The 26498-nt window shown below is 42.4% G+C and overlaps 1 protein-coding gene across 3 annotated transcripts in view; it reads left to right on the forward strand.

The window, feature by feature from the left end:
* TEK (TEK receptor tyrosine kinase) overlaps window positions 1-26498 on the forward strand; it is a 97398-nt gene that overhangs the window by 33160 nt on the left and 37740 nt on the right. The window contains exons 2-8 of one of the 3 annotated variants that reach the window (XM_081152017.1): window positions 7115-7426; window positions 15137-15247; window positions 16083-16235; window positions 19377-19508; window positions 19966-20106; window positions 22790-22918; window positions 25830-25981. In XM_081152017.1, coding sequence (XP_081008143.1) covers window positions 7115-7426; window positions 15137-15247; window positions 16083-16235; window positions 19377-19508; window positions 19966-20106; window positions 22790-22918; window positions 25830-25981 — 1130 coding nt within the window. The remainder of the gene's footprint in view (window positions 1-7114; window positions 7427-15136; window positions 15248-16082; window positions 16236-19376; window positions 19509-19965; window positions 20107-22789; window positions 22919-25829; window positions 25982-26498) is intronic. The other 2 variants (XM_081152019.1, XM_081152018.1) reach the window with 2 other exon arrangements.

Here is a 26498-nt window from a genome sequence, read left to right on the forward strand (position 1 = left end):
TCATGATCCTGAACTTCTGCCATTACAGACTCATTTCTTTGGTTTTCTCTTCTAATGGTTCTCAGTGGGTTGTCACTTTAAGCTAATCTTGGTTTTTGTGTGCAAGCAAATCAATCAAATTGCCTTCTCTGTTGGGAGGTGAAGATCAGGGAACTAGAGTTAAGGACCTTGTTTGGTTCTGTCTTGGAGGGTGTAGGCATTTGGTTGTGGGAGTGGGTGTGCAGCTCTTTGGGAAGCATGAGGGCCGAGGGAAACTTGGCAGGTGATTGAATCAGGAGAAGAACCCAGAAAGAGAAGGTGGCCTGGCTCCAAATACACATTCCTCTTACACCTGGTACATTTTCTGGCCCTGGATGAACATGGTCCAATTAGAGAGCACTCCTCTCTTAGGTAAAATGGGCAGGAAAGGTTAGAAGGCAGCATTGTAAGATGTGGGGGGATTTGTGACTTCTTTTCTGAGCATTCCCCATCTCTCTGTCGTGTACCGCTTTCAGCTCTTTGGTTGTCTCTCTTCATTGTCTTTCCTCCCTTGCCCTAATCGCTATCAAGCTTCAGGATTCTTCCAGGAACCTTCCTGCCAGGTTTGTAAATATTCCAAATTCCTTCACATTAAAGATTTGTCCCTTTACACTGCTACCCGGGCCCTGGGTAGACAGAGCTCAAAGGCTGGCCTTGCTGCCACCCTTTGTGTGACCATTGACCAGTCTCTTTCCTATGGCCTCAGTTTGCCCTTTATAAAGGATGAGGCTTGTACCAAGCACTATCTAAGAACCCTTCCAGTTTAAACAATCCTTGGTTTGGTGCTACCATGCTTCCTCCAGTCCTACCTCACAGAATGGAGTATGCACATGTGCTTTATATTTACCAAGGTCCCACTGTGTGGACTTTCTGTGTATTCCCTTGAAATAAAAGTTTCCTGCCAACTGACTGTAACTAACTCTAACTAGGACATGTGTTATTTATCCTGGATGGAAAATTTCTGGTGTTCGAAGGTGGGGAGAGGTTGCCATTTCCTCCAGTAGACAGACGGTCCTATTTGGCTGGGAGACAAGGATGGGAAATGGGCATGTTCTTTGGGCAAACTCACTTGGCACAGGTCCTGGGTGAGAATAGTTTGTTGTTAGAGAGACTCAGCCTATACACATCATGGATGTCCTTGCCTAACTCCAAACTTCTAACTATACAATCAAAACTTAGCAACTTCTTTTAGTTATTTCCAGTCTTGTATATTTGGTATCTTGTTAATTTGGCCCAATATCTTCTTGGGAGGAAACTTGAGGGTGAAGTTATTGCTCAGAGACTTACTACATATATCAAAGGAACATGGAGAACAGCCACCACAGCAAAAAGATTAGAGCATTGGAAGCATGCCTGGGAACTGGGCTTCTTCAGGGGAGCAAGAAGGCAAAGAAGATGCTAAAGATCCTTTATTACAGGGTTGACACATAGAAATGGCTCCAGTGGTTCTTAGCATCCAATAAAAAGAAATCAATGTGAACTTTAGGATAAAATTAAGAAAGAACATTCTAGAAGTGAGTCCTATTAAACGCTTACTCCTTTTCAAAGCCCTCCTCAGTAGTATTTCTTGGGGGAAGACTTTTCTGTCTTCTCATATCCCTTTTTCTTTGCCTGAGGAACTCCAACTCTCCTTCAGGCCAGATGTCACTTCCTCAGGGAGACTTGCCTGATCTACAAACCCTCCATCCACTTCAGCCAAGTCTGGTTAAGTTCATTATGATGCTCTCCCATAGACCTTGTAATTCTCTTCACAGCACCTATTAGGGTTCCAGTGTTGTATTTACTTATGTGCTTAGTTTTCCACGTCTGTCTTTCCACCTGTGCCTGTAAGCTGCATGAGGGTGGAGATCACATCTGTTTTATTCATTGTGTCTCCAGGGTCAAGAGCAGTACCTAGCACATGGAGGTACTCAATACGTGTGTTTAGTAAATGGATGAATGGACATATAAAGGACTTAATGAGAGGTTGTTTTTAACTAAAGAGACCTTTTCTTTCTGTACAGCACAAACAAACAACTGAAATCCAAATAATACCACCAAATATCCTGGAAAGTTTTGGATTTGTCTTTGCTTCTTTGGCTCATTACTTAGGGTTTTGATTCCAGAAATACTTTTGGCGAAAACCTTTTCAGTTGATTGCCAAACCCTTGATTTCAAAAATGTCTTTGGCCAAGGCAGTGCTCATCAGGTAGTGCCCAGTTTAAACATTTAAAACTTAAAAGATATCTACTTCTGTTATAAAGGGGGAATGACCAAGAACACCCTGGGGAAAATTTTAAACAGTCAACACCAGACGTCCATTCTGAAGCCTTGTGTCCTTATTTTAAACACACAGCAGTGAAACTCCACACACCACCACAATTCTCAGGTGATAAGAAGCACAATGAAATAGCCTCACTGTGCAATAATTTAACTTGCTTTTTCCTCTTAGCCTGCCAGCACTTTGAAGAGCAGGAAGCTGGGTTCACCAGAACTTGACTATGTGCAGCAGTGCTGAACTTGAATGTGGGAAGAGAGGGACAGCAGGCTGATTGCAATAAGCATGTTGTGCTGCAGTGAAATGTATTGTCATTGAGATTTATATTTAACCTTTCTTGTTTTTAATCTGTAAACAGAGTAGTTAAAAGTGATGACCTTTGAGGTTTTGTATGTTGTTATTTAAACAAAATCACCCCCCCCCCCCCAATGAAAACAATGTGAAGCCAAAATGTAAAAAAAACAGATGAAAGTTCAGCAGCTCACTGAGAGTATATATGGTTCGTGTGAGTGTCTGGAATCCACTGTTCACTTCACCTTCACCATTCTCAAAAACTTTTTCAAAAATAACTCCTTGAAACACAGTTTGAAAAACACAGCTCTGCCTCTAATTTCTAATTTGATTTAGTTCTATTACATGGGTGGTGATTTAGGGCCACAATTATTTATATTACTATTTTTAAAGAATAATAGTTCCCCCTGCCTTAGTTAATGGGCCATTATTAAAGGCAATATTGAATACAAGAAAATCTAAATGCAAATACAAGATTTAAACAACATTTTGAGTGCACCACAATGTGATTTAGTGAGAAAATGTTACCATAAAGATTAGATGCTGATCATAAAAAAATACAATTAACAAAACAGCACTGTAGGATATTGTTATGCCTCAATTGTGATGAACAATCATCTGTTAACTTGGCAGATGCCATGCCATGATGGCAAGTGTTTACTTGTGAACAAGACACATTTTATGCAAATATTGAAAAGTGTTTGCAAGATCTTTGCTAAGGAAAAACACTATCAGTCCCCCAAACTTGTGAGATGTATGAAACTTAGTATGCATCTTACTTTTATTTATAACAAACTCTTAGCTTTGATGATAGATATGTAAATTGAACTAATTAATGAATTTGATCAGAATCCTTCAGACTATGGTTGTGACAAAACAACTCAACGTGACTGGAGAGGATAATGCTGCCATGTAAGAAAAGGTATTAGGCACAGGGACTGATGCTGGTGTGAGCCTAGATGGGATCTATCTTTTCGCAATTATTTTTAGGAAAATGTCCCTAATAGAAGATCCCTTATGTGGCAGCAGCCATGCAATTGCAGTCACAGAGCTCTCTTAAGAAGCCATAGGCCACAGCCATACCCATTGCAATAGGGCCTCTACTCCTCCATTTTCTTTAAAAGGCTAAACATGACCCCCTCCTTTTTAACCCATGTTTTAACATTTTTTTCCAACATTGTGGAATGACATCATATTTCCTATTATTAGTCCAAAGAAGAGAGAAAGAAAAAATGCATTACTTGGATGCAATCCAAGGAAATTTGGAGAGGATGTCAGGGATAAATGTTGAGAGACATATATTTCTATGGCTCTTGATTCCCTTCCAAATGTGCCTTTTTAAGGGAAGGGCAATAACATTTACATTTTTACATTTAATTTTTGTGTGTAGGCAATATTCAAATGGTTTGAAAGCCAGCCTACGTATGTATACAACGAAAGGCCTCCCTTTCATCATTGTTCCCCAATCACCCAGCTCTCCCCTAATGTGTCACCCTTGTTCATAGGTTCATGTGGCACCTTCCAGAAATTCTTTAGGCATATACAGACAAGTACAAATATGGATTCTTGTTTTAGGGAAACTTAAGTTGATGATTTTTAAGATCTGTCCCAGGAATTTGGTAAGGATTTCTTCTCATATCCAAAGCTCACACACAAAATCCTCTTGGCACTTTATTGTAAATGGCATTACAAAGGACAGGGGACTCACTGGAGAAAGAGGGCTTCCTATAACTGGCATGCTGACTAGGGTGATAGTGCTGTCAAATCCAGACTCTTGGATGCACAATTTCCCTTTCTATCTCCAAAAGTAAAAAGACAGAGCTTGGAGGAGCAAAAGGGAAAAGAAACCATATCAATACCTAGAAACAATTGACAGATGAAGTGTGGTTGTCTTTTCAAATCAACTGCTTTTTCTATTATTTCCTAAAGTCATTAAATAAATCACGGCCAGTGCCAGTGCAGTTCAGCAAGTTCAGAGCAGATCCTTGGTTTGGCAAGTCACTCAGCTGGCCCTAGAAATGGGGCTGGATGGAACCAGAGCTGAAAGAATGACAGTTTCCTTCCTCTTGCTGACTGGCTCTGGGAGCGCCTGGAATGAGTGAGTGTAGCAGGCGAGGCTGTCCGCGGAGGCAGGGCTGGAGATGCATGTGGAAGGGGAGCTATGCTCGCAGCTATTTTGGGAGACTATAATTCTGCTAGGTGTAAAGCTCATTCTCTCTCACAACGTTTTTCTTATTGTAACCTCTGTCCCCTCTCTCAGGATCTTAAAGTTACCGTTGAGGCTGAAAGCAAGATAGGTGCTTCAGAGTCAGGCTTGGAAACCCACTCTAATCAAGATTTTCTCCCACAATCCCACATATTGAGTTAACAGTACAAGAAAATAATGAAACTCTAACTCCCACTTACATTGAGTTTTGACTTTTAGAAATTCTTCCTAATTAATCAGATAAAAATGTTACTCGTAGTAGGATCATCCTCAAAACCCCGCTGCATACATGGAACATTGGCAATTGCCATTAAAAATAAGTTGTGTGAGGAGTTTATGGCAGGCACAATGCCAATGCTTGGCATAAGTAGGGACTCAAAAAAAGGTCTGGAAAAGGGATACTGGTCAGACCCAAATGCTCAGCAACCATTTTGTATCACATTTTGTAAGAACTGTAACGTTTGCTTAAATTTTCCTCTATAAACTTGTTAATTATCAAAACTGTATTTTAAATATGGGCAAGAAAGTCAGTTTAGATTCAGGAGAACGCTTTCATTTTTAGCTCATTTTCTAGAAGTGAGAGCCAAGTCAGTAGGCAGACATGAATCAGACACATTTGGAGTAAAAGTTGTCCATTCATCCACCCAACCATGCATCCAACAAATACTAAGTTCTCTATATGCTGAGACTAAGCAGGATATTCCTATATAAACCACTGTGAATAAAATCACTTCATTCCTCATCTTCATAAAACTTACTGTGTAGGGGAGGATAAAATAAAATAATCACAGATTATGGTAAACTGTATGAGACAGACAGCAAGCCGAATTAGAGGCTAATGGAGTGAGAACGTGGAGGCGTTATCGAGAAGGTAGCTAGAGAAGCACCTAGGAGAAAGGCGTGTAAGCTGAGGCCCAAAGGACGAGCAGAAGTTAGCCATGCAGAGAGTGTGGAATGGTGTTCCAGGCGCAGGGATCAGCACGCACAGACAGGCGGGAAAGGGCATGGTGTACCCAAGCACCTGAAAGACGCGTGAGGGCTTGAATTTCAGCTCTGACCTCCACAGCTGGGGAAGACAGAGTAAGCTACTCAACCTTCTGAGCCTTTATTTCTTCACATTTAAAAATAAGATAATGGTGCATACTTTGAAGGGTTGTTGAGAAAATTTAATGAGTACTTAATGAGCTAACATGTAGCTTACTAGAATCACTTTACATCTACACAAAAGTCTCAGATTCCAGCTGGTCCTCATCACCCAGTGTGCTTGACCTCCTAATCGTGTAGACTTGGGAATCAACCATCACTGGAGCCAGAGAGCATCCTCTGTCTCTGGTATTTCCACATCCAGCAAGGAGAGAATAGGAAAAGATTCCATCTGTTCATCTCAGAAACGTTGGAAATTAAAACGGGGTGGGGGGGGGGGCGGATTTTCTTTTTTTAAATGTGCATGTTGAAGGTCAGGTAGGACTTTGTTTATACATTTGGGAAGGGTTGAGGCTTGGGCCTAGGTGTTCAGGAAACGGAATAAAGAGAACTGAAATAATAGTCATTGTGCACCCACCTATAGCAGACACAGAGCTCGGCAAGTTAGGGACTTTTTCTCATTTAAGCTTCACAAGGATCCTGCAAGATAGGTGTTTTTAAAAATGACACAAATGAAGCTCAGAGGGAAATGCAGACTCTGCTCAGTCCCTGTCCTATCTTGTGGAATTTAATGTGGAATTGGGCAATTCTTTGATAATGATGAGAGTCATGAAGTGAACATACAGTGAACAGGGTTGGGAAAAATAGGTTTACAGTTGTTTGTGTGGAAAATAATACAGTAATTAATAACTAATACAAGAACAAACTCTGTATTACTTGTATTCACAACTGTAAACCTACTTGTATATAGTCAATATATTTCTTTAGAATATTTTATTATGGCAGTACCACATTATCATTAATTAATTAATAATGAATGATCATTATTTATAATTAATAATGACAGTAATGTCATTATCATCAATTTATCTCAACTCAACAAGCATTGACTGAATACCTCACTAGTGTCCCAGACACTACAATGGGTAGAGATACATAGTGCACAGCTTGTTTTGGAGCATGGAAGAAAACTGCCAGTCCATTGCAGCTAGGGTGCACAGTGGGGCAGGAGCGCTTAGGAGGGCTGAGGTGTTGCCATGGTGAAGAGTTTTGGATCCCATCCTATGGACGATAGGCACCTGACCAGAGTAGCATTTAGAAGGACTGCTCACACAGCCAGTTTTAGACAAGCACCAGATTATCCAGTGGGGCCGTGTTAATAACCTTCCTCATACTTCATGCTCCCTCTTTCCTTCTAGGAACAGTGGACGGTGCCATGGACCTGATCTTGATCAATTCCCTACCTCTTGTGTCTGATGCTGAAACATCCCTCACCTGCATTGCCTCCGGATGGCGCCCCCATGAGCCCCTCACCATAGGAAGAGACTTTGAAGCCTTAATGAACCAGCATCAGGATCCACTGGAAGTTACTCAAGATGTGACCAGAGAGTGGGCTAAAAAAGTCGTGTGGAAGAGGGAGAAGGCCAGTAAAATCAACGGTGCTTACTTCTGTGAAGGGCGAGTTCGAGGCGAGGCCATAAAGATACGCACCATGAAGATGCGCGAACAAGGTAACAAGGTAGTTGTGGGCATGTGAGGCTCGCCGAGACGCGCACACCTTTTCTTTTGGCAGCTGCTCACTCGGAGGCTGGGATGAGCTGCCTGAGCACAGCTCGGAGACCTTGCCGGCCTCTTTCCAAGCATCGCTGTCTCTAGTACATCAAGCGTTAGAGATGAAAGACTGTCTGGGCCAACTCCCGCACATCCAACCCCTTTCACTAGCCACTGTGCCTAGCTCATTACATGAAATGAAATGTATGTTCTACTAAGGGATCCACAGCCCTTATGGAAAAACGAACATGTTACCTGTATGTAATATAAAAGTCACAGCAATGAAGCCAACTGTGCACTGCCAGACTGTTGGCTATTTTGAGCTTTCCCACTGAATTTTTTATTTGATTCTTTATTTTTTTGGCTTCCCCCAAGTATTCTTAACAGAAGCTAATGTTTTCAGGGGGAAAAATATAGTAGGGATAAAAAATTTAAAAGGGAAACACCTATCAATAACTGAACCCAGGGGGTTACTGGTGTGTCAGTTATCTAGCGCCACAAGAATGCTGTGTAACAACCACCGGCCACGGAGCCATGCAACAATAGCATTTATTGCTTGTGAGTCTGTCAGCTGGCTGATTAGGTGGCTCTGCTGATCTTGGCTGGGTTTTCTCACGTGTGTGGATATTGGCTGATTGTCAGCTTATTAGACTGGCCTTGGCTGGGCCAGCTTGACTCGGTTTCACATGCATATGATTCTTTAGCAGGGTGACCTCAGTATGGTCTCATGGAGATGGCAAAAGCCCAAGGGAACAAGTGGGAGCACTTGAGACTTCTGGAAACCTCATCTCAGTGTTGTTCACTCTCACTTATGCCTCATTTTATTGCTCAAAGCAAGTCAGGTAGCTGAGCCTACATCAGGTGGGAGGGCACTACCCAGTTAAATGGCAGAGTTATGGATACAGGGAGGGATGAAGAGCTGGGGCCATTTTTGCAGGCTGCCATTCTTGGAAAGAGATAGGATTTAATTTTAGAAGTCGAGTACCCAGACCCAGCTCACAGCACAGCAGGACTTTGCAGGAGGGTTTGAGAGGGAGGAGCATTACTCCTGGCTACGCCTCACAGGCAGTGATGTGGTGGAGCCTTTCTCCTCAAACAAGTGGGTCCTAAGCTAAGTTTTTAGGTCAGTCACCAAGCTGATGACAGCGGGAGGAGATGATGCTGTAAACACTCTAATGATTCTGTTCTGCCCTAAGGCTCCCAGGCCTGCACAGGCAGGTAGACTTCTGCATTTCCACCGAGGCCCCAGGGGATAAGATGCTCCTGGGGGAGACCACACTCTGAATAGCAAGGGTTTGGTAGGAACTAGTTGGGGTCCACCTGAGAACATTGCTTTGAATTGGCTAATGGTGGCCATTAAAAGATTTGAAGACAACAAGCTCAAAAGTGATAAAACCACTGTTTATTATAAATGAAGGAAAAGGTTTCTTAGAAAAATTGTAATGTTCCCTTTTGAATGACACCAGGGCGAGTGGGAAAAGTGCACAACAGACATTCCCAGGAATGCAGCTCTCCGGTGAGGGAAGAGAGGTTGAGCAAAGGGATGTGAGGTGTGCCAAAGCTATCATGGTGAAAAGTTGCCTCTATTATGTTCCACATGTGTCATTTGGGATTTCACTGTATAAAGAGTTATGTCCTTCTGCTGATGTTTCCACATTCTAAATGAAGATAATCTGAGGCTGGTGCCCAAATGGTTTCACAGGAATGAAATGTGAAGCCACTGTGCCCTTTCTGGGATGTCCTGGGATTGTCCTTGATGATATATAAATAAGAACCTGTTGAGCATGTCACACCAGAACAATGGGAGTCCAAAACCCACTGTAATGATCCCTTCAAACTGAGAGTCCAGGTCAGCACAGATAAAGGAGAGAGCAAATTCAGCAAAATGAGGCAACAGCAGGCTTGGGTAGTAAGAAACAGGTGAGAGAAGATGGCTTTTAGATTCAGATTCAGCTGAGCTTTAATTCTTCCTCCAATCTTACTAGCAGTGTGGGCTTAGGCGAGGTATTTAACCTCTGCAGGCCTCGTTTTTCATCACCTGTGATAATAATACCTTCAAAATTGTCTTAAGTTTTAAATAAGATGACATATGCAAGAAGCCAGTTCCCATGAGTGCATTTAAAATAAGATAGGAGTTACACGATAGATGTGTTCCTAAAAAGCTTGTGTAAAGTGAGGCATTGCAGAATAAGTTACACAGTGATAACAATAGCAGGTCGTAAATGGTGGGAATGGGGTTTGACGCCAAGCGATCTGATTTCAGAGCCGGTGTTTCTGACCACTGCACTACCCTTTGTATATCACTTTCAGTGTTAACCTCCCTTCTGAGCACTTGTTTTATAAAATACAACAACTCCAACTGAAACCCTGCAAGGCAATGCAAGGCATAGTGCAGAGGCATGGGAGCGGAAGTCGTCATACGTGGGTTTGAACCCAGTTCTGCAACTGAATGATATGACCCAGGGCAAGTTACTTCATTGAAATCATAGTTTCCTCATTTGAACAAAAAATGAGGATAGAGATTGAACCACATGCATTTGAAAATTAAATGATATCATCAACGTTATCTGGCTCACAGTCAATGTTCAATAATTATCATCATTATAGTGCCTTGGAATAAGCAATAATTTAGTGGGACTATTAATTTTCCCACTTAATTGTGGAAAATTTTAATATCATCTACTAACATGTAATTGTGGAGGTTTATACAAAATAGAAGAATAGGTAGTACTTTCCTGTATTTTAGTAATAACATCTCAGGCTGTTGAACTGATCCCGTTTCTTTTGCTGACCATCCAGTGGCTGAAATATGGTGGAGGAAAGTGATATTATTTAGAGTGAATTAGGAAAACCTCCAAAACTCTGTCTTCCTGACAATATCAATTCCCTGGTACAACATCGTGGGAACCAAGAAGTGCCTGCCCAGGGGCACAGCAGGATAGCAAAAACATCAATATATTCCTGCTCACTGCTGACTCGTGCATCTGGGGAGGAAATGGAAAATCCATTTGAGATGTGCCAGAACACCGCTTAAATTGGCTTGTGTACTCCAAATGGCCAACCTGTTTTTATCAATGGCATCATGCAAAAAAGTCAAAAGCAGTTTATTCGGACCTTACTGGTGATTTCATTTGGGAGTAGGGAGGCAGATGTGAAGTTTGAGACGTTTTCACCTCCAAAGATCTGTTTCAGTGTTGCATCAGAAGACACATAGGTGATTTTTCTTCCTATTTTCATTTGAGAAATAGCTTGACTTTAAGACCATCAAACTTTCCACACATGATTTGTGAAGCTGAGAGAGGTGAGCCATTTTTATCTAAATAACACAAATGAACATGTTAAAAGCATAAAGAAAATAGGGAAATTTGAAATCAGATTAATTCATTTATTCTTTTATTCCACAAGTATTCTTAAGCTTCTATTTGTGCCACACTGGGAGATGCAATGATAACACTCCTTGAATACTTACTATGTGCCCTAGCAATTTCATAGACATGACCATGCAATCCAGTCTTTACCAAATGCATATCTCACGAGGACTGTTATGACCCCATATTAATAGATGAGGCTTGTAGCAATCGTAACTTAGGTGCATTCACACACCTGGTTCCCAGTGTTGGACCCGGGATGGTTAGCACAGGCCTGATCCCAGAGGCCAGGCCCCACCCACCACCTTGTGCTGCCTTCCAATGGCCCTGCCCTCCTGGAAGGTCAGTCCAGCAGGGGAGATACACCAGGAGTGGCACTGTAGTGGGGTCACACAGCTGTGACGACACTTAACCTGGATTCCAGGGATTGCCTAAGGCCCCTGGGAAAAGTGACATCTAAAGGAAGACGGAGCCCTGGCTGGTGTGGCTCAGTGGGTTGGAACATTGTCCTATATGCTGAAAGGTTGTGGGTTCGATTCCCTGTCAGGGAACATACCCAGGTTATGTGCTTGATCCCCAGTTGGAGCATGTGAGGGAGACAACTGATCAATGTTTCACTCTCATATTGATATTTCTCTCTCTCTCCCTCCCTCTCCGATCCTCACTCTCTAAAATCAATTAAAAAAATAAAATAAATAAATGAAAACTGAATGAGAAGGAGTTGGTGAGACATAGGGAAAAAGGAACAGAGGAGAAAGGAGGAAGTTCACCGCTTAGACATGAGGACCTCACGGTCTGTTTGAAGAACCTCGTAGAGTTCGGAATGGCTGGGATCGCCACTGAGCGTGCAGGCCTGGAGCCTCATGAGTCTGCAGAGCTGGTGGTGTGGAACAAGTGTGGACGCCCAGAGATTGTGTCTTAACTTTCACACTTACCCAGTGTTAGGAGGCCTTGAGTAAGGGACTTAGTTACCCTTAACTCTACCTCCCACATCGGTAAACTGTGGCTATCCTGTTTGCACAGGGCTTTTGTGAAATTACACAAAATTATAATGGACATAAAAGTACATCATAAATCTTATAACTCCTGGTCCTTAATTATCATTAAAGGAGGCAACTGAAATTGTTCTCAATTATTTTTCATCCATGAGAAACATTTTTGTTTATAACTTTTACCATCATCTGTTTTTTCCTCTCCAGCCCTTAAGGAACAAGTGGGTTGCATTTTTAGTTAAGTTCTGTCAATTAATGAGCTCATCCCATGGTTCTGCACAGCCCATCCTCTAACCCAGGCCTCAGCAACCTCATTTGTAAGATGAGGTGCTAGGACTTTAAGCCTTTCGAATTCTAACATTATATAACCTCTGAAAGTTCTCCAATCCTGGCTCTCCCATGAACTTGCTGTGTGATCTTGGACAATTTATGTAACCCCTCTGTCCCTTAATCTCATTTGTAAAATTTGGATAATTGTAGTATCTATCTCACAGAAATATTATGAAAATTAAATATGTGTAAAGTCCTTAGCACAATGCCTGGTAGCAGTAGGCACTGTTAGAAGGCGCTTATTGTTTTCATGATCCAGTCAAGGCCCGTGGCATCAGTCTGTGTGCACCATGCAGAAGCTGGCTCCTGTGTCATTAGGAAGCCCAAGTGCAGTGCTCAGCAGAGAACAATCAGCCTAGAGAGATTGACCCGGGAGGTGACAGGCTGGGCAGCAGTGGGGTTCTGGTGTGACTGTGTTCCTACCTAAGGAAACAGAGCTTAAAGGGCACAAAGTCTGAAATAATAGCCACAGCGTGGGGAAAAGAAAAACTATATGGGAGCTGAGCATAGTGGGGAATCTTGATTCCTTTTCAGAAACAATGCTGGGTGAGAAGTCCCATGGTCAGCTAAACAGTCTTCACAGTGAGGGGCAGAAAACACAAACAAACCACAGAGAAAGGCACAACAGCATGAAATGGTCAGAAAAAATTATCGCAGGAGCCCAGGAGCATGTCAGAGAGCAAGAGCTATGCACGTGGGATTGCTAATTGCTTGTCCGTGTGAGAGGGAGCCCAGTGAAGTCCCTGCCCCAGTTCCCTGCCTGCCTTCCCCAATGGTTGGTTCATGTCGTCCTGTTGAGAAAGCTGCCACTCAAGTTTGTGTTACAAATGTCAGCACAGCAGTGCTGCCATTTATTTATGTTTGGGAAGGATACTGACTTCTCCTAAGCACCTAGGGGTGTTTGGCATACATCACTTAATATTCCTAACAGCTTGTTAAGGTAAATATTTTTACTTCCAAATTACTGATGAGAAAACTGTGATGTTCAGAGGTTAAGTAACTTGCTCAAAGAGGCCCCGTGACAGAGGGTGGTCTCAAGCCCAGGACTCTCTTCTCCCAGGACTCACAGTGCCCCTTGGTCTACACCATTCTCCCTCTGGGTTTGCCATGTCCCCATCTGCACCAAGGCATTTAGTGGGAGTCCTGGCAGGGCACCATTCCTGGGCCAGCGGGCACAACAAGCAGACAGGCCTAAAGCCCGGATCCTGAGCGTGGTTCAGAGGCATCTTCTGCCCTCACAGTGCAGCTCCCTGAGCGCTTGGTCAGCTTCTCAAGCTGCCCATCCAAAGGCCACTTTATAGGGATTCCGACTTTAGGGTACAGGGTGCTTTGCTCTTGATTTCTAATTTGAGTGTGTTCCAATCAGAGAAATTTGTTCTAGAGGATATTGATTCTCCATTATTTATGGGGATGTGCTTTGTGGCTTAATAGCGAGGAAATATGCTTCAAAATAACATGTATTCAGATACATGTTATGTACAGGGGTCCACAAATATCCAGATCTTTGTGTTATTCAAATCTATATATGTCCTTATGAATTTCTGGTCCGTTCGATTAATCAGTTTTTGACCGTTTCTACAATGTTTGTGGATCTGCCACTTTCTGTGTTTAATTCTGTCAGTGTTTTTTCCCTGGGTTTTGAAGCTCTGCTGTTAGGGGCGTATACAAGTTCAGGATCACTTAATACACTTGATTGGACTGTTTCTTTTTCTCATCATGTAAAGCCAAATTTTGTTTTACCTTCAGAATCATTTTTTCTTCTGTTATAAATATTGCAGTATCAGCTTCTTTTAGTTACTAGTGCAGTATATATTTTTCTATCCCTTCTCAGTCTTATAGGGCATTACACTTAATGTACAGTTCATGAAAAGAGCATATATTTACATATTTATATATATTTAATTTATTCTGAGGATCTCTCGCTTTTATCATGTATTTGGCATGATTTCTGCCACCCTGTGCTGTGATTTTTCTTTGTGATTGTTGTCTCCTTTTGTCGCCTGTTTGCTTGCAGTCTTCCTGCCCTCCATATTTAGGAAAGTTATTTATTCTGTTTCTCTTCTTTTAGTGGTTATCCTTGCATTTTTTATGTTGGCTTAACTTACATGTCAATTATATTCAATAAGGCTGGAATTTAAAAATTGGCTTAACTTAAAGCCTAGAGTTAATCTCCTTCATTCTTGTAGTTGTGGCTCCCTGCAGATGATGGCGTGAGTTAAACCAAGGAGCTCAGGCAAAATTTTGTTCCAAGTTTAACACAGAGACAGAAGTTTCCAAAATGATTTTACAACCCAAATATACAATAACGTCTCCAGTTACATCGCAGTACTTCAGCCCCTTGACTATGTCAGCTCATATATAGATAATGAAAGGATAGAAGGCAAGATATTGGATCCCATCTTTGCCTTATTCCTCAATATTCCAATATTTACACCATTAATAATAAGGGCAGCGTTGTACTGGTTCCATCTGAAAAATGCTTGGGGCATTCTAAAGCAATAAGAATTCACTGGAGCAACAACAACCCAAAAGGACCAAGAGAAAAGCCATTTATTTGGAAAACACTTGACCATTCATATTCTGTTCCACTTTGAGGAAATTTGCTAGCAATTGGAGAAGGGTGGCAGATTCATAGTTAATGTAGTTTATAGTTAATATCAGGTTTTAGTTTGGTAATAGATATTAATCAACACAAAATCCTCCCCTCCCCAGCTAGTTGCATGGAAAAGATGTACGTATGTATGTTGCGTGTACATATTTACACTTTTACAGAGGAAATAACCATTCCTTTCATCAGGTTCTTCAAAAAGATATAACCTTAAGGAAGGTTAAAAGCCATTAGCTACCACTGTTTGTAATATCATGAAAACCAGCTGACTCCTGCCCAGTGCCAGCCCTCACTGTCTGAAGTTCAAAGTTCAGTTGCTCCTGAAGAAAATATATGACCTTACCTTCTCATGTGTTTTCTCTCTTTTAAAAGCTTCCTTCCTACCAGCTACTTTAACTATGACTGTGGACAGGGGAGATAATGTGAGCATATCTTTCCAAAAGGTGTTGATTAAAGAAGAAGACGCAGTGATTTACAAAAACGGTGAGTCTGGGTTTTGTTTCCTTTCAGCACCGAGGAGTGAGACACCTGATAGCACACAACGCAGTGGGTCATTATCTTAGTCGGGAGCAGATGTTTGAAGTAAAGCTACTACAAAGCAAGCTAATCAAGTTATGTGATGGAAGCTCTCTTAGGTGATGTGTTTGATGACTTAATCAAGTAAATTAGAGATTCATATACATATATGAATATACAATATGAATTATAAATGCACAATAAACCCCATTGTGATCTGATAAATGGGATTCCAAATCCTGCCATATCAAATGTTTGCTTGTTTGATTGCAAAGTTAAGAAGATGACCAATGTGAGCTTGGGAAGCCAACTGGCAATTGTTCTGGGACCTTAACTGTGCAATCTAGGGCCAACTACAGTTTGGTACCACTTGGTGGCAGCGGCCTGATCCAGCTGAAATATTGCTGGGGCCGATTCTGAGCTCTGCGGATGAATAGTACTTCCAGATTGGAGTAGTGATTCTAGGTATCCTCTGGTTAATTGATTAGTTGGCAGGGTTACCTGCCATTTCCCGCCCAGATTTGTCTGTTCACTTCTCCCTGCAGAAGATAAGAGCTGTCGCCTACCCCCATCTCCCTGTGTTTGGCAGTAGACCCCATAGGCTGATCATCTCTGCTCTGTCACCACACCTTTCTTGACGGCTGGGAGTGCATTGAGCAGCTCAGCCCCTTCACTCCTCTCCCACATGCCATGTGCTAGAGCACATCTGCTGTCGGGTCATGGAAAGCTGAGCAAGCGGAGGAGCCAGATGAGACAGGAGTGTCTGAGTGACCCCTTAGTCTCTGCTTTTTTCCTTTGCTAGGCTCCTTCATCCATTCAGTGCCCCGGCACGAAGTTCCTGGCATTTTAGAAGTGCACCTGCCTCACGCTCAGCCCCAGGATGCTGGCGTGTACTCGGCCAGGTACATAGGAGGAAACCTCTTCACGTCGGCCTTCACCAGGCTCATAGTCCGGAGTAAGTGATCGATGGCGTGGTGGTTGGGATTTTTAGTTGCAAGTAAACTGACTCTGGCGACTTAAACAAAAACCAGGAATTGGTTGGTAGCATACTAAGGACTCTTAGAAAATTGATGGAAAAGCTGACAAGCAACTTTTCAGAAAAGATAGGCTCCAGGGAAGATCTGGGGTTCAGCACTGGAGGGGAAGAGTGGACTTTCTCTCTAGGATGCTACCAACTGTTACCCTAACTTAGCTTCAATGATGTGCCTTTTACTTTCAGTTTTGAATTCCCATGATAGAGTAAAATTGGTCTAACTTATGTCAGATGTCTATTCACCTAGACCAACAAGCTGTAGACAAGGGTGGAGCCACATACTACAGTGCAGGGACTAGGACCTCATGGTTCAATAGCAGCACCCTTCCCATATTCCCATAGAGAGGGGGGATCACAGTGAGCTGGGCAGTCCCCCTGATAGCTGTCCTACAGGGGGATGAGGTGGGCCTTCTGGGTTGGTCTCATATCTGGTTAAACATTGTCTCCTCTAAATTCCACACTTTCCTGATCATTTAACTCTCAAATGTGATTTCTATTTTCAGGTTTGAAAAATACAAGAGTTAGAACTAGTGAAAACTACCCCTTACCCCATTATAACTATCAAAGTGGAGAGTAACCAACACCAGTAGTTTTTACAAGAAATTGATCTGTAGAAAGCAAAAAATTTGCCCTGAATTTCCCCCAGCTATGTCAGGTACTCATGATATTAAATATTCAGGCTTCAGGTCTAAGTACTTGGGATACTTTGGCATTCCTCTAAAGATTGGGGTCTCTAACTCATGAGGAGTATGGATTTTGTTTTGTATTATCACTCATTCATTCGGCAAATATGTGTTGACTGTAACTGTGTCAGGCATTGTGTTGGTGTTGAGAATACAAGGATAACAGGATGAGCCACCGTCCCTTAGATAATCCCCAGATACAGCAGGTACATGCATATACATACATAGATAAACAGATACTGCAATACGACAATAGACAGGTGAAAAGTGTGGTTCAGCTAGTTTCCCCTGGTGAAATCTGTGTTTCCATTATACTCATGGAGAGTCTGAATGGCAAGGACACAAGTTATAATAATTTCTTAGATGGATTCTCTCCAGGCTGATACAGTATCGTGCACCATGGTGCTCGGAGTCACGTAAATGGGCAGATTTTCCAGCAATATCAGAAACATCAGGTGTTGATGTATGGTAAAAAGCTTAAAGCTTTTAAAAAATGACTCAGCATAGACTAGAATTTAAATTTCACCTGAACTTTTAAGATAAAGCAAAAGACTTTAAGTACATTTTGATTTTCAAGTTGTGTCTTCCTCAGATTGCTAGGAGCACATGTTTACTCTCTTCTGCTCTTAGGAGGAGTTCAGTGAAGATGTTTTAGAATCACTGCTAATATCTAAAGTCATTCTAAGAAATCTGAGTTTGGTCAGTCATCCCACTTAAATGGTACAGTCATCCCATTTAAAGGTGTTTTCCCCCAGGATGACCTCCCTGATGTTTAGGCATTTGAAGGCACTTGTCCATTTCTCATGACTGTAGCGAGTCTCCCCAGGAAAAACAGAAGCCTAGGAATAGTCAATGCTTAAAGGCTGTGTAGTAAAAATCACGCTGGTTATGTTTATAGGATTTCTTTTCAGTATAAATTCTCTCCCTGACAAAAGATTCCTCACAAGTATTAAGTTTACAGGATTTCTCTCTGTGTGCCATGAATATGTGGTTTCCTAAAATACAAAAACCACAAGGCTTTTGAAGAAAAGAACAGAGCATAATTGCATACTTGTTGCTTATCAACAAACTCCTCTCCCTACTTCTCCATCCCCAAGAGATCCCCCCAATCATTCCCTCGAGCTTTATTCTCTCCTTCCCAGGATTTGCTGTGAAGCTGGGAAGGGTCTACAGGTAGGTATAAGGCCAGAGTCATAGTTTAATGGGACAGGAAGCCTATTTTCATCTCCAGTGTTTGCCCCTCATTAGTCTTCACCATGTGCAAATAGCCTGCGGTCAGGCTCTTAAGAAGTCACTAATTGTGCAGAATTGGCTTCCCTTTATATATTAAGGCGTGCAAATATTAGCATTTAGACATACTGTAGCTCTATCTGGTAAGTGGAAGCCTGAAGGAAAAGGTCTGTGTTGACAGTCTTCCTGATTATTTTGAGAAAATACTGATAACCAAGAATTCTTGCCAAAGAAATTACAAGGTTACGTTGGCTATGGGCACAGGTCCAAGCTTAACCATCAGGAAACTAACATTCAGGGACAAAGAAACTCAGAAGAAAAATGAAAAGTTCTGACCACAAAAGGTCACCACCATCCCTACCCTGGATTTTCTTTGTATCAGAAGGCATCCTTGGACCTAATTGACTACCTAAATTCACCAAGCGTTAGAGAGAAGTAGCCAGGACATGTGAATCTGGAAGTATTTTACCATCACTGTCCTTTAGGTTTGTGTCTCTTGTTTCACTTTTTATGTTTTCTGCCTGAAAAATTGGTGGATGCTGCTAGCTTCTGCTTCCCTTTTTAGCCACATTCCTTCTCCACATACTCTAGACCAAAGGTTCTCAAACTCTGGCTTGTATCCGAGTCATCTGAAAGATGTGTTAAGCACCGATTGCTAGACCAACACCAGTTTCTCACCAGGAGGTCAGGGTGGGAGCCTGAGATTTGCATGCCTAACGGATTCTCAGGTAATGAGAGACTGCTGATGAAGGATCACACTTTGAAAACCACTGCTCTGGTCTCTAACCACACCTGCAGCTCCCCAGCACGCCATGCTCGCCCCTTGGCCTGCCCTTCACCTGGAATACACTCCGCAGGCCTTTCTTTGCCACTTGGGTGGTTCTGCAGTTTCAGCTCACACGCCACCTCCTCTGGGAAGCCTTCCTTTATGCCCTCTTCCATCCCCAAGGCAGGATTAGACACTTTTTGTCTTTGTTTCTGTCATTTCCTGTTAACGTATCTGTTTCCCACATTCAACTATTAGCTTTTAAAGAGCAAAGGTTGCATTTTACTTATATCCATTCCCTAGTGGCCACTAAAATGCGTGACGTGTAGCAGGTCTGCTGTCAATGTGCTTTACTCACCACGGCCTTGTTTCCCTTGACGAAAGGATGCGAGGCGCAGAAGTGGGGACCTGAATGTAACCGCGCCTGCACCGCTTGTCTGAACAACGGTGTCTGCCACGAAGATACTGGAGAGTGCATTTGCCCTCCTGGGTTCATGGGGAGAACATGCGAGAAGGGTAAGTCGAGAGTACTTGATGAGTAAGCTGTGGATTGAAAACGATGTCACTGGCTCTAGAATTTCATATCTGGACAGAGTTGGGAATGGAAGTTAAATGGTTTCTGCTGGGCATACGGTACCTTTGTGTGAATTACAGAAAACTGCCCTTTCCTAAAGGCTCTTTATTGTCAGCGGCTGGAAAGTTGCGATGCATAAACGAATCTACAGTGTCTGTGATGTGAATGTCACCCCTGGGCCTGTGCTCTACACGCCTGCATCACTGCGGGTTGTGGCCCTGATGCCCTCTCTGTGGAGTTTTGTTGTTTGTAAGATGCGTGTTCGCCCTGCCCAGGCCACAGCCGAGACTGGATTATTTTCCGGGTTCAGTGGTCTAGGAGAGGCCCTTTCAAAGAAGGATTTATACATTTCAAAGGGCTGCATGTTTGATTCTGGATCGCTTTTTTCTCCCCCAAAAGCTTGCGAACGGCACGCATTTGGCAGGACCTGTAAGGAGAGGTGCAGCGGACCAGAGGGATGTAAGGCCTACGTGTTCTGCCTCCCAGACCCCTACGGGTGTTCCTGCGCCACTGGCTGGAGGAGCCTGCAGTGCGACGAAGGTGTGCGCCGCCCGCCCGGCAGGACAAGCTCTAGCAGGTCCTCCAGGGAAGCCCGGCTCCTTGGAGACCACAGCACGGGACATACTCGGACTTCTCAGTCAGCTCCCTGTCCGTGGCTGAGCCACAGGGTTTGAAATCGCAGATGACTTCACCAAGAGTTAATGATGCTTTCACACGAACACTCTGGGCCTCATGGAAAGTGCTTCTTGGGGGATCTTATTAAAACACGAAGTCTAATTCCATGGCTGGCCTGGGGCCAGAGGTTCTGCCTTTCTAACAAGCTCCCACATGGCACCGATGCTCTTGGTTTTCAGACCACACTTTAAGTTGGAAGGCCATAGATTTATTTTTTCAGTGCCTGATAAATATCAGCACTTTCAGGTCAGGTCCAGAGAGGATTTGGTATTTGGAAATTGAGAAAGTTGTGATCTTATTTTCTGTGGACCTTACTCAGACAGTCGTAACTTTACCTACTCTAAGATTCCCTCTGCCCTTTCTAAAATATACTTTCCCATCTAATGAGGCTCAAAGGTATGTATTTCCCATGTACTTCCCCAGTATGTGTTTCACATATACTGTGACACAGCAGCTTAATGTGAACCTGCAGCCAAACATGCCAGATATTTTCTAATAAATATTAGTGGAGTGAATTAGCCAGCAGTCAAAGGGTATTATTCAGTATTTACCTCACAAAGTCAGCTTTTGCACATCTGACACCATTGGGAGCTATGATGGGGTCCCCAGCAACCCAAAAACAATGTCCTAGGGCAGAGCAGTTCAGTAAAAATATAAGCAGGACACATCTGTAATTGAATTTTTTCTAGTAGCCACATTAAAAAAATAAAATAGGTGAAATTAATTTTAATATTTAACCCAATATATCAAATATTTCAACTAGTAATCAATAGAAAAAATATTAATGAGATATTTTGCATTCCTTTTTTCACACTAAGTCTTTGAAATCTCAATTTGGACGAGCTATGTTTTCAGTGCTCAATCGCCATACATGGCTAGTGGCTACCGTACTGGACAGCACAGCCTTAGGAGCTTGAAATAAGAGGGCAACGAGGAGAGTTACACAAAAGCCAGAGGCAGCTACTACAGAAACTCACTGTGTTCCCTCTAAACGTTGTGTCTGCCCCCAGGGAACACCGAGGGAGCCACAGCAGGGGAGGAGTCCTACCTAGTCTCAGAGGTGTGCACCTTAAAGGAACAGGTGCCCCCAGGTGGGGGCAGATCCAGTCCCCTTTAGAAAAAGAATGTTATAAAATCATATGCACATTTTTAAAAAAACATGTGCATATGTGAACACTGCTAGGGCCCCGGAAGGCATGCATGCATGTTAGGAATCTAGAATATAAGCATCATCAGCTTTATAGTGAATTTGTCTCTAGATCTAGTTTATAAGAATACAAGTATTTTTTAATCCTCACTTGAGAATATTTCTTCTATCACTTTTCAGAGAGAGTGGAAAGGAGAGAGAGAGAGAGAGAGAGAGAGGGAGGGAGAGAAAGAAACATTGATGTGAGAGAGACACATAGATTGGCTGCCTCCTGCAACCAAGGTACATGCCCTTGGCCAGAATCGAACTCAGGACCCCTCAGTCCATAGGCTGATGCTCCAGCCACTGAGCCAAACTGGCCAGGGCTCTAAGAGTACATTTATTAACTCATCTCAGTTCATGAGGGGCTCAAGAAGTCACTAAGATTTTATGAATCGGAAATTTCTCCTGTTCTCCCAGATTCCTCCCTAGGAACTCCAATTACTTATGTGCTAGACCCTTTGATATTGTCCCTTAGGTCCCTGTGACTCTAATCATTCCTTTCTAATTTTTCCCCTCTGTTCTTCCCTGATGTCTGTTGATCTACCTTAAAATTCATTGACTCTTCTGTTATCTCCACTCTGCGGCTAAGCCCACATAGTGATATTTTTTATTTCAGTTGTCCAGTTCTAGAACGCTCTTTTGGTTATTTATATTGAATTTATTGGAGTGACGTTGGTTAACAAAATCATATAGGTTTCAGGTGTACAATTCCATAATACATCTGTATAATCACCTGTATATTGTATTGTGTGTTCCCCATCCCAAGCCAAGTTTCTTTTGTCACCGTTCATCCCCCTTATAATCTCTTCTGCCTCCCCCCACTCCCCTTCCCTCTGTTAATCACCATACTGTTCTCTGTGTCTATGAGTTGTTTTAATTTTTATTTTGCTTAATCCCTTCACCTTTTTCACCCAGACTCCCAACCTCTTTTCCCTCTAAAAGCTCTCAGTCTGTTTTCTGTATCTATGAGTCTGTTTCTATTTTGTCTGTCTATTTATTTTGTTCCCAACCATTAGACTGAAAAATTAAAAATGGGAAGCACACCATCTTCCAAATTTTAATTCCCCTTTAGAATCTGCCTGGTTCTCACCCCCGCTCTTCAGTGCTTCCAGGTAGTTGTTTTTTGAAATATAGTTGTTATTTATAAGAAGGTTGACCTGGTAAGAGCTTGTTCAACTCTTGTAGAAGCAGAATTTCCCCACCCTTTAAGTTTCTGGTGGTTCAGATAAATGACAGATAAATCACACACTACTTTCAATGCATCAGCGAGGTCGATTGGAGAGAGATGCAATGGCCAGCTGCAGCCTGCGTCTCTCCCGCCTCCTGTCTCAGCACTGGTTTTGATGTCTCTGTTTGCAGCATGCCAGCCTGGGCACTACGGGCCAGACTGTAAGCTGAGGTGCAGGTGCACCAACGGGGAGATCTGTGATCGGTTCCAGGGATGCCTCTGCTCTCCGGAACGCCAAGGGCTCCGGTGTGAGAAAGAAGGTAAAGCAAGGTAACACTGTAGTCAGGGCCATGTTCGGCGCGTCTGAGCAAAGCTTTGCTGGCATTGTTCTAGCCCCTAGAGCCCGAGGTTCTCAAACCAGTTCTGTTTCCATCTAGGAACTTGGAAGACAATATCCCAAGTTTTAAAGGACAGCTTTCTGATTCTTTCCTATGGACCCTTATACTGGTTCATTTCCTTCTTTACTAGAAATAAGCCATGTGCTCTTTATAGCACATTGAGTGATTACTGGCCAGCTGACAACTCGGCCTACCTCTTCTGCCCCCTTCTCTAGGACCAGCCTTTTACCTTAGATATGCACAGCAGGGGAAAACTACTTTGGAAGTATTTAGACAAAGGATATTTTTTAAAAATAGATATGAAAAATTAGAAAAGATTACCCTCAAAATGAAATGTTAAAGATTCTAGTTCAGAAATCACCATAGAGCAGAGGTCAGCAAACACTGACCCACAGACCGTAGCTAGTCCACTATTTTTTTTTAAACATCTTTATTGAGATATAATTTTTACAGCTTGAAGCTTATTCCTTTAAAGTATACAATTCGATGATTTTTAGCATATTTAGAAGTTGTGCAACCGTTGCCATAATGTAATTTTAGCGTATTTCCATCATACCATGAGAAATCTTGGACTTGTTAGCAGTAACTCCCACTCTGCCCTCCTCCAGCCTCTGCTGACTATTGCCTTACTTTCTGTCTGGGCAAATTTGCTTACTCTTGACAGTTTATATACTTCAAATGAGATCATACAATATGTGGTCTTCTGTGGACTCCTTTCGCTTATCATACTATGGGGTTTTGTGGGGTTTTCTGTTAATCTTTACCATTGCTTTTTCAGAGAGAGTGGAAGGGAGGGAGGGAGAGAGAGAGAAACACTGATGTGAGAGACACATTGATCGGTCGCCTCCCTTACTTGCCTGACCGAGGGCAGGAGGGAATCAAACCTGCGACCCTTTGGTGACGAGGCTGAAGTTCTAACCACTGACCCACACCGGCTAGGGCCCTCGTATTGTTTTTGAGGTTTATCTATATTGTAGCATATATCAGTACTTCATTCCTTTTTAATTGTCTCACCATCTGTTGTCATAAAGAAAATGTTGTTGGAACACAGCCACGCCCGTTTGTTTACAATATATCACGTATGGCTGCTTTTACACAAGTTGAATAGCTACCACAGGGAACTTACAGCTTGCAAAGCTGAAAATACTATCTAGTACTTTTCAGGAGAAGTTTGCTAATCTCCGCCCCAGAATATACCTTTTGAAATTAAAAGAAGCATATTTTCAAAATTTAACCGTAATGCACATATATTACTTTTTCAATCAAATAAATAGAAATGTTATAGAAAGAAACACACACCTAGTGAAATCTACACTCAGAGTGGACATATATACCCTTTATTCTGAGTTTTAAAAATTAGAACAAATATGGGGGAAATACCGACAGTTGTAAAGGCTTTAGCTTGTCAGCTCTATACTTTCTCTTCGTTGCCCAGAGTTTGGACATTGTTACAGGGCAGAAACCTAGGAGTGTCTAGGAAGGGAAGGGGATGCTTTGGGGCTACCAGAGGAATGGATTGAAAATGGACAAATAACGAGCCTTAGGATTTGCATTTTCTGCATCACTCCTTCCTTTCTCTTCTAAGGCTAATGATGCAAACAGTGTGAGAAATTGCACACCTAGATCCAGACCCCCAGCTTCAGAGAACAGCCCCCTCTTTCCCTAACTAACACCATCCACCTTCCACCTGCACACCCACCTCCACCTCCATCGGACTGCAGCAAATGCAAGGGGACAGTGAAGGGAAGGAATGGTTCCAAAGTGTCAAGGCATTTTTTAAAATTCCTACATGAATAACTACTTAAACTGAATAGTTTAATAAATTTTCTAACCACAATCTCTCTACATCTACAGATATACCAAAGACTTGCCTTTGTAGTCCTAGACCCTTCTCTCAGGCCTGTTTCACTGTAGGCCTGAGAAATAGGATATCAATATAAACTCTCACTATTGACATGTTTACATGACCCCACATTCTTCCGCCACCCATGTGGAACAGCATGTGACTACTGCTGCTGGGGTACCTCCATTTCCTAGTAAAGAGTGTGTCCAACTGTCTTCAACCATGTCTCACATTTAGTTTCAAGTGGTCCAAGGTTCTCTAAGATCCTACAGATCAGGATAAAATTGTTATATTTCAGGATTATTCATTGTCTACTCTGCACATATTACATAAGGAATCCTGATATCTTTCTTGCAACCAGAGGCATTTTTTCTTCTTTCAATATTAGAAGCAACATTTTTGATATGGCTGTTGACCCTAAATGGATATTTTGGGGGGGCTGTTATATGTTGCTTTACTTCTTGGATATATATCTGAGTATTATTAATCATCGGCGCTTGCAGACTTCCCAGTCAATGAGGCATCTCTCATATATCAAAACCAATAATCATGGTGGTGATCAGCAGTATCTTGGGGTTGTTCATTGAATGGAAGAACTAGTTTTTGGTTTTGCTTTGTTCTTATAAAAATTCTCTTAAAAAAACAAGAAAAAAGCTGAAATGTAAGAGGAGATGTGGCCCCAATGAACATTTTAGTATTGAGACTGTATATCCCAGGGCCACTGAGGTAGGCTCAGCATTATGATGAACAGTGTAGACTCTGGATTCACAAAGATCTGACCTTGAACCTGGGCTCTGAGCCTCCCTCTCATCATCTATAAAATGGGGACCATAATAGGACCCACCTCACAAGTTTATTATATGATGATAAAATGATATAATATTTGGAAAGTTCTTTCCCAGGCGTGACCTGCTAAATGGCAGCTACTTTTATTATTACTCTTACTAATGTATTAAAGATTAGATTTCAAGCACTGGTTTCTTCATTCAGGCAGGCCAAGGATGACCCCAAAGATAGAGGATTTGCCAGATGACATAGAAGTCAACAGTGGTAAATTTAACCCCATCTGCAAAGCATCTGGCTGGCCACTACCTGCGAATGAAGAAATGACCCTGGTGAAGCCGGATGGGACAGTGCTGCATGTAAGAGTTTTTATCTGCCCTCCTGACACCACTAGCTGCTTTCTGTGCAGTAATCACCCCGCCTAAGGCTGGGTTCCACTTAGGCCTTGCACCCTCCTAGGCTAGGGTGTCGTTAGCTTTGACTCCAGGTAAACCTGTTCCCACATCTGCAGTTCAGAAACCATCATCCACAGACTCCCTGAGGTCTGAATGAACTTCTTGGGTCTTCTTACCCTTCTCTCTGCCTTCATTGCTGCTGCTCACCACTGGTGAAAGCTCTATCACAACAGTTTTTCCTTGCTGGAAAGGACCGACCTACCTTTTCAATACATTTCCCTTTATTCTCTCCCAACATCCCAAATTTCTCTGTATCACAAATGATCCTCAGAAAGTTTGTGTATTTTCTTATCTAAAGATTTTAAAACAGTTATCTTTTATGTCTCTCAAAGATGACTGCAAACCAACTTGACAGGAAGGCAGATCCCAGTGACCTCTTGGGGACAGGATATGGCTAGTTACTTCGTGTGTGGCCCTGGGC

The sequence above is a fragment of the Miniopterus schreibersii genome, assembly GCF_964146895.1.
Source record: "Miniopterus schreibersii genome assembly, chromosome: 11".
NCBI lineage: Eukaryota > Metazoa > Chordata > Mammalia > Chiroptera > Miniopteridae > Miniopterus > Miniopterus schreibersii.